Raw genomic sequence first — 8,958 nt, 5'->3', positions numbered from 1 at the left:
AGGTGTATGAATACTTTTGCAAAGCACTGTATCATTCACATTAATTTATAAATGTTTTTTTCCCCTATAGGCTCTTCACTAATGCCCTGATGGTGACATCTAATATGAAGGGAGAAGACAAAGGTTTATAGAGCAATACAAGGTAAGCCCATATGTCATATCTTAACATTTGCTGAGATGGTTTTGTATGAATCCAGTATTGGTAGTGGAGACACAGGCTGCAGGTTGTCTTTGCATATTTCTAATTATTTGTCTTCTTCTTCTTCTTCTTGTGCAGATGGAGCCATACATTTTGATGACACAGCCACAGAGGACTTCATAAAGACACATGCTGGAGGAGAGGGATACACAGCAGTCACCCAGGACTGATTATCCATTGTGGAGAATCTTGTCACAGTTTTGTATCACTTTTGTACATGTATTTTCTGTGTTAAGTATGGAGTAGTTGGTTCTGATTTGTAATTCTTCTCAAAACACATTGAGTTTATCACTTTAATTTTTATTGTGTTATATTTGTTGTTGTGCCACAGACCGAAGCAAGGTGGGCTGTGTAACTTTATGTATTTATTAGTATTTTACCAGCAGTATTAATTTCAACAGATACCAATAACTTTAGAATTACATGTTTGTGCCAGTGATTAAGAAAATAAAGATGGAAATAAATGAATGGGGATTGAATTGTGATTTATTGGTAAACCTGTGTATAACTGTAGTCCCATATGTTTACAGGAGGTGGAGGATCTGTTTCCTGTTAACTTTCCTGTAGCTTCATCTGGCTCAGCAGCAGGTTTGAACTGGAAATGCATTACACCTTTGCATGCATTTCCAGGTAATCTGCTGCTGAGAAAACCAAATGAAGCTATAGGAAAGTGAACTGGAACAGTCTGACACCTTCTGAAATGGGACTACAGTTATGCACAGAGCCTAGAAGCAGTATAAAAACAATGTCTAAAATTAGTTTAAATTTGATGCAAAAAAGACGTCGAAACGACCACATTTGGACGTCAAATAGCCCTCATGCGGCGGTCCTGTGGACGTTCAGTGGATGTCGGTTTAAATTTTGACGCAGAAAAGACGTCTATAATGACCACATTTGGACAACAAATAGCCCTTATACGGCGGTCCTGTGGACGTCAATACTGGACGTTCAGTAGACGTCGGAAAAAGACGTCGTCTGGAGTAACAGTCTGCACCTTCAGGGGACCAATATTAGACGTGCAAAAATGACTTAGAAAAGACGTCGTTTGGACGTCTCTTTGCTCAGTGGGAAGCAGAATATTGTGTTAATATAAGTCTTAAATAGTTATATCTTCCGACGGCAATCACTTATATAGAGTGTTTGGTCTGAAACACGGGTCCATCAGTCACTCTGCTCTGCTGTAAGCCGAGGAGAAAACTTCTTGTATACTTCCTTGTATCCTACAACCTTTATCCAATGAGGAGAGAGAACGGCATGAAGGTGTGTGCAGCCAAGGGATGCACGTGAATGTGGTGACGTAGGGACGAGGATCAATAGATCCATGACGAGGGCGGGGGCTGCTAACTCCATCGGCTGACGAGAAGGTAGCCAAAACGACCGGATCGCTTACTTCTGCTTTAAGGATAACACAAAATAAATTCCAGTGTATGGGCCAAAGTGAGTACGTCTGCCCTTGGGGTGGTTTTCACAATTATTTAGTTTGGGGAGATGTGACAGTAAATTACACTAAAGGCTTTCTTACTGAGGGTTACTACACTTATTTTATTGATCAGTAGCCTATTTAACTGAAGCCAGGAGCCAATTAGACCAAAAGTAAGATTCAATGTGCCGTTACTGAGTTTTAGAGGTGCTGGTATGGGTTAGATTAAGGGTTACGGTTAGGACATTGACTAGCTTTACCCCCCCCACCACCACCACCACCACCACCAGTTTCTAATGTATATGGTAAGCGATTCAAAAAGCAATTAAACTAAGTAAATGACATAAGAGGGCCATTAAAACTAAGCTAATAGTCTTCTGGCTCTAGCTACATAGCCCATAGATATGAGACTAGTATTGATCTTCACATCTAATTTAGAAAAATGTCAAACTGTTTCATTAATTTTGGCCACTTAGAAGTGGTGGGAACAAGTTGTGTTCACAACAGTGAAACATCACTCATCCCATTATAAGCTAATGTGGCTTTAATGACTTTTGATCAGAGCTCATTTACACATCCAGCAGTTTGGAAAAACATGAACATTAATTGAAGTTTTGCTTCCAACCAAAACCTATATTTGCTCTCTTTTGATTCTCATATTATTCTCCACCAACTCCTGAGGGGCATATCCTTCTGTGTCTACCCATGCCACACTATATTGTCATGTGATGCATTTCCATTAAAGGTCTTCAGACACCCAGGGTTTTGGACCTGCTTGGACACTGAGCTGTTTGGAAGCTGTCTGAATGTCCTCAATCGCTGATCTGAGAGGGATCCACACCAACAAGACAAGAACTGAATAGCTAGTTGGTCCAGGCCCCAAGTGTCGCCCTAGTTCCTGAGAATTGAGCAGGCCTGATTTTTAACATATAGAACTGATTACAGGCACTCCAAGGCCGCGTTCAGACTGCCAGCCAAAATCCGATTTTTAGCCCATCCAGATTGGAACTGGATGGCTCTTTTTAAGTCTGAACAGTCCCAAATCACATGAAATCCGATTTTTGCAAAACGGATCGAAACCACCTCCGGGAGGTAGTTTCAGATCGCATTTGGACAGATGCGTCTCAGTCTGAACAGCTCCAAACACTCAGATCGGTTTTGACTGTCCGTGACGTCACTCTACGCGACGCCAGACCTGACCCAATGCGCCAAACCACCCACCTGTTTCGAGTTGTGGAGCTACGTTACCGGTATGGAGCAGTCGGAAGATGCCGAAAACAACAGTCCTTGGACAGAGGAAGAAACGAAATGCCTCATTAATCTGTGGGGAGATGGGTCCGTTCAAGCGAAGCTCGAGGGCATGTATCGGAATAAGTCAATTTATGAAAGTCTTTCGCGTTCTTTGAGAGAAAGGGGATTCCGGCGGACGTGGCTGCAGTGCCAGAGGAAGATAAAAAGTCTAAAAACAAAATATAAAGAGATCAAGGATTGCAACAACAAAAGTGGTGCAGGGCGAAACAATTTCCCCTTTTATGACTTATTAGATAGCATCCTTGGGGACAAGCCCAGTGTTCGCCCACTGATGGTGCTTGACAGCTCCGCTTCCACCGAAGAAGGCGAGGAGGAGGATCCGAATAGCGGCAACGCAGGTGAGTAACGGTAGTTAACTGGCTAATGTAACCTAACATACTTAGCATGTTAGCTGCAGCTAGTGCTAATTACTGTTAGCGACGCTGAAGTTAGCACGTTTGTTTCCAGCTTTGACAAGGTCCAGATCCTACACCAATAACGTTAACGAGCCGTCAATCCAGCACTAGATGTCAAAGGAGACTCCACAGTTTCATAAAAACACACCTTCAGATTTGTTAAATCATTATTCTAGTCGTGAAAGCTTAAAGGGGACCTATTATGCTCCTTTTTGCACCAACTAAAATAGTTCCTGGGTGTCTTAAAGACATGTCTGTGACGTGCTTCGGTCAAAATACCCCAAAGATCAAACATCACAGCATTCTCAAAAACAGGGCTCTGCAAAACGGTCTGTTTCAGTGGCCCCTCCCTTTAAATGCAAATGAACCACTCCCTCAGCATTGCGTTACCATGACGATGTCTACTACTAGTACCTATACTGATTTGGCCAAAATGTAGTATGCAAACAAAAGCTAAATCTGCAGTAGGCAGATCTCCAGTCTGCATCTGACCAGTCTACATTGTGTAATGAAATGTGCCCATGACCTAGACTCACCCTAACCAAAGATGGTATGGAGTAGTCTTTGCCATGTAGGCTAACATGTAATATAAAAATGCAAAAATAAATATATAAAATAAATTAAAAATATATGCAGAATGGTCAGTTCATTGTAAAACAGTTATTTATTGATGTAAATGTGGTGATTTGTGCACATAGACTACAGCAGCACTGCTCCTCTCCTCCTCCTTCTCACAGCTTCACTTTTCATTCAAACTAATTCAACTGCCACAAGATTTCATCAATGAGACCAACATTCTGCTAAAAAGACTAACCACACGGCGGTAAACGTCTAAAAAACCTGCGGGTATGTTTATTAGCGATGGTTTTCTCTACCGCGATGAGCACGGACGCCTGCCCGGCCAAGGGGGCCTGCAGACGGACGTCCGCCCGGCCAAGGAGGCCTGCAGCGGGCTCTGCCTGTGTGAGGAGCCGCTGCAGCTCCGGAGCTCCGGTGCTCCGGCGGTCCAGCGTTACGTCGGTCCGGCGAACAACGTCGCCCCGGCGGTACGTCGCTCCTCACACAGGTACAGCTTCACTTACATGAAACGTCGGCGTAAACTTCTAAATAAAACTTAGTAAAGTGACGCTACAGCGCTACAACATGCAGGGAAGAAGCAGGAAGTAGTCCGCTCCGCTCTCCGCTGTGACCCCAGCCACAACAGAGCAGCATGGGGGGAGGCGGGGCCGGCTGGAGCAGAGACCTCGGCATGACCATGTAGGGGAGTCCGGCACGCCATGACGTAGACGCGAGCTCATGTCAAAAAAAACTTAGCGCAACCGAGTGTAACAGGTGTGCAGAGAAATCCCAATTATCTAGCAGGGTTTACCTCCAAATGCATTAACCTCATGATATGACACTTCCACGGCCTCTAGAACCATTATCCAACATTTTAAACATATATAAAAGTCTGAAAAGCTGGAAAAGCATAATAGGTCCCCTTTAAAAAAGGGACATTTGGGGAAAAGTCTAGGGGAAAACTGTGAAATGTCCCTTTTTGCATAATGACAAGTAGAATAAAGGTTTCACAAATCTGAAAGTGTGTTTTTATTAAACTATGGAGTCTACTTTGTAATCCAGCCTTGGTTTGACATTCCTGTCCATTCCATGGAAGCTGGAAAATAACTTCAGTGTCGTGTTACTGCTATCACAAAGTTATGTTACAACTATTAGCTAATACAATTGTTAAAGCCCATTTCACTTGGTAACTTGAACTCTGGTATCTATCCATGTTTTCCTTAGATGTGCCCACACAATCTGAGTCTGCTGATGCATCAGTGTCAAGCATCAGAAGTCCAAGTCCAGCTTCCTCTGGGAGTGGTACTTCTTCTGGACACTCCTCAACCAACCCTGGAACTCCCTCCATCGCCCCTGGAAGTGGAAACTCCTCTGAAACTACTTCAGAACGTGGTAAGTCGTATTCATAAACATGTTATGATGCATCAGATCAATTAGTAGCTATTGTTTAATTATCAAGTGACAATTTGTGATAGTCTAGTAGCTGCAACTTTGATTGCTGATGGGGATGTGGGTTATGATTACCTTCATGACATAATATGCTGCACTCAAGATATTTTATTAACGTAAAGTAAAACCTGCTGTAGGTTCACAAACCATGGATTTATGTTCATAACTAACCAACACTTGCAGGGGTATACAGACAGAGAGACACTTTAGGAGGGGTAGACAGACAGACTGAAATACAGATACAAGGAGGGGTAACTACACAGACACCAGGGTAGACAGACAGATCGACAGACACAATTGGTAGATATATTGTAGACACAGTAGGAGGGGTAGACAGACAGACAACAGAAGGGTTAAAAAAAGAAGCAAAATTGGTCTATAACATGTATATCCTCTTCAGGGACTACAACAAGCCGTAAGCGGAAAAACAAGATGGAGGCAGCTTTGGATGTTTTCGCCAAAAAAATGGGTGAGGTGCTGGAAAAGGACAATCATGTGTTACTCCAGATGCAGGCCGAACAGCACCAACATGAAATGGTGATGATGACCTTTCTTGGCCAGCTCATCAAGGATGGACAATCTCAGCGCTGTCCCCCAGTTCCTCCCAGCCACCACCCTTCCTTTCCCCCAGGAGCATCACACCAACCACCAGAGTTCCAGCCATTATTGCCACCTTATCAACAGGGGTCTCGCACCCAGCAGCACACATATCTGCCAAGGATGCCTCAGCGTCTACATACCCGACCTCAAACATCTTATTTGCAAGACCTCCTAGACGACCAACTTACTTTTCCTCATGATAGCCAAACATAGGTCAGCCAAACAACTAGGCAGTGTCTGATTTTTCAGTTGAAGCTTTAAAGTGAAGCAAACAGAATGCAAACTTGTTAAATAATACTAAAAATGTATTCAAGTATTCAGTTCAATTTTATTACATAAATGTCACATTTTGTTTACAGAAAAAATGTTTTTCACTGCCACTGAACAACAGGGAAGTTAACTGTGAATGCACTTTGAATATTCAAGTTGCACTTTAATAAAGGCAAAGTAAAAAGAAAAGAAAAGAAATGCTAGTCTGTTCCTCTTTTCCTCTCAAGTGGGTATTTATAAAGGTTAAAATAATGCAGAAACATATTTAGATAACGGAAGGCAAGGTGTCTGTAGTCCTCATAAAGTAACTCTAGTTAGACACTTCACGGAAATAGCGTGTAAGTGCTTCCCTCACTCTCTGTGGCCCGACGAGGTTCTCAGCGTTGTCACTGAACTCTGTGATTGGTTCTGGTTCTGGTGCATTGTCCTGGTTGTCCTCAAAGACATCCTGGTCTTCACAAACATCCCCTTGGACTTCACACACGTTGTGTAGAACACAGCAAGCTGTAAAGTTAAAGTGACATTATAATTATTAGACTTTATTGATGTGGAGGTTGTTAGTTTGTGTTTTTCTTATATGTTTACATGCTGTCTGAGATGCACTTTCTATGTTTGACACATCCACATGACCTGCAGCGCCCTGCATTGTGTCAAACAGAATGCTAACCTCGCCTGTTTTTAGATGAATGACATACAGTAAGTTACTTATCAATAGGTACCTGTGATGACATAAGGCACGTTCATGATGTCCACGTCCAGCTGCTTGCTCAAGCACCGCCATCTGCTCTTAAGCCTTCCAAATGAACACTCGATCGTCATTCTGGCTCTGCTTAGGCTATAGTTGAAGTGGCGTTGGTCCTCTGACAGCCCACCCTCTGGGTATCCCTTCATGATCCAGCTACGTAGAGGATAGGCTGGATCACCGAGGAGCATGATGGGCACTGCTGTGCCACAAATGACTTCGGTGTCCTAAGGTGATAGAACAATATGGAAATTGATGTGTACTGTGACTGCTCCACATGAATGATGTTTACCAAGAAGCAGCATTAGCACTTACTTGTGGGAAGAGAGTTCCCTCCTCACCCCTTCTGTAAAGGTCAGAGTTCCGCAACACCCTGCAGTCGTGGACACTCCCTGGATAACCCACATTGATGTTTGTGAACCTGTGGCAATGATAACATAACATGGATAGAGAAAGATGTACTTATAATAATAATAATCATAACTATTATGCTGCATACTAAAGATGGATATTAATGACAGTGTTATTACTGCAAAGACTCAAAATCAAACCAAGGATATCTTGTCTGATCCCCCCCCACCCTACCCCCCACACACACCTATTTAAAAAGTATCTAAACATGACATTTTTCCCAGATTAGCATCCTATGGGCTCTATGCATAGCTCCAGTACTTCCTATTGGGGAGCATACGTCAGTCCGACTGCCCAAAAGTCCGACGGCTCATTTCTCTGACTACCCATTCTACAGTGTTAAGGTTAGGTTTAGGGTAAGGTTAAGGGTTAGGGCTACTTAAGTCGGAGAAGTGGGAGGTCGGACTAATGGACGCAAAAATAAAGAAATGTATGGTCGGAGAAACGGGTAGTCGGACAGACGCCATGCGCCCCTTCCTATTTCCTCTTACGTTATTGGACAAACTAAGCCAGGTGTGTCTGAGCAGGCACAATGGTCAGACACACCTGGATTAATCAATGTGTCCAATAATGTAAGACAGGAAATAAAAGAGCTGCAGCTGTGCATAGAGCCCATTGCTCAGTAGTAGTAAAAAAAACAACAACTGTTACCTTGACTGGTGATCACACACAGCTTGGAGGATCACCGAATGCCATCCTTTCCTATTAAAGTACTCGGTGTGGTTCTGTTGGGGTGCGATCACTGGGATATGTGACCCATCTATGCATCCCCCGCAGCGAGGGTAGCCCCACCGCGTATGGAAGCCCCGGACGATGCGCTGCAGGTGATCTCCCACTGGGAGCTTGATGTACTCCTCCTGCAGGGCAGTCAAGGCAGTACAGACCTCGCCAACAACCATGCACACCGTTGCCTTGCCTATTCCAAACAGGTGGGCAACGGTGCGGTACCCTGACCCTGTGGCTAACCACCACAAGGTGACCGCGACTTGTTTGTCCACCGCGATTGCCCGCCTGAGGTGCGTGTCCTGGCGTGTGAGCGTTGCTCGTAGGCGATCCGTCAGCATTTCAAATGTTGCTCGGCACATTCGGAAATTTGCGAGCCATTGGTCGTCATCAAAACTGCCGAGGACTACATTTTCCCACCACTCGTAGCTCTTCGGGTGGCACCACACTTGTCGCTGCACAGCAACTCCTGCAGTGAGTGCAGCACGAAGCATTGCTGTGTATGACCCGACCAGCCTCCTACGGCGTTGAATGTGCCAGGTGCGTCTGACATGTTCTGCACCCCTACTGGACAGCGATAAGGACAATATACTCATGTGAGCTGCCTCCATCTTGTTTGTTATTGTTTTTCTTGTCGCTATTACATGACGTCACACAATACACGCGCTGGATGACGCCTCCGCTCCGACGTCGTTGCTACAGCAACCTGTCAGATGGGTCAATAATGTGGCCCAGTCTGAACAGAGCCAAATGCGATTTGGACACTTGCTAAAACAGTGTGGACAGTCAGCCCTAAAAATCGGATATGAGAAGGAATCAGATTTGAATCAGATATGCCTGCAGTCTGAACGCGGCCTAAGGCTTATGTGCATCCAACCTT

General features: G+C 44.2%; 1 protein-coding gene across 1 annotated transcript; it reads right to left on the bottom strand.

The window, feature by feature from the left end:
• Nucleotides 1–5,152: 5,152 nt before the first annotated feature.
• On the bottom strand, nt 5,153–8,440 carry LOC146964283 (uncharacterized). Its single transcript, XM_085768118.1, has 5 exons — nt 8,007–8,440; nt 7,260–7,365; nt 6,922–7,171; nt 6,558–6,676; nt 5,153–5,260 (listed from the first exon to the last, which is right to left on the bottom strand). The coding sequence occupies exons 1-5, from the start codon at nt 8,438–8,440 to the stop codon at nt 5,153–5,155; spliced, it is 1,017 nt and encodes a 338-aa protein (XP_085624244.1).
• Nucleotides 8,441–8,958: the final 518 nt, after the last annotated feature.

Source organism: Trachurus japonicus, chromosome 22 (assembly GCF_045865225.1).
Source record: "Trachurus japonicus isolate A0001 chromosome 22, Traja_1.0".
Classification (NCBI taxonomy): domain Eukaryota; kingdom Metazoa; phylum Chordata; class Actinopteri; order Carangiformes; family Carangidae; genus Trachurus; species Trachurus japonicus.
Note: the sequence above shows the minus strand (reverse complement) of the source record. Positions and strands in the feature narration are given on the sequence as shown.

Bases quoted from the DNA above. Each gene is read 5' to 3' on its own strand.
- LOC146964283 (XM_085768118.1), bottom strand. From the start codon at position 8,440: ATGTGCCGAGCAACATTTGAAATGCTGACGGATCGCCTACGAGCAACG. The intron at 7,366-8,006 runs GTAACAGTTGTT...TCATTGCCACAG, and splicing joins GTGTGTGATCACCAGTCAAG to GTTCACAAACATCAATGTGG. The intron at 7,172-7,259 runs GTAAGTGCTAAT...CTATCACCTTAG, and splicing joins AGGGAACTCTCTTCCCACAA to GACACCGAAGTCATTTGTGG.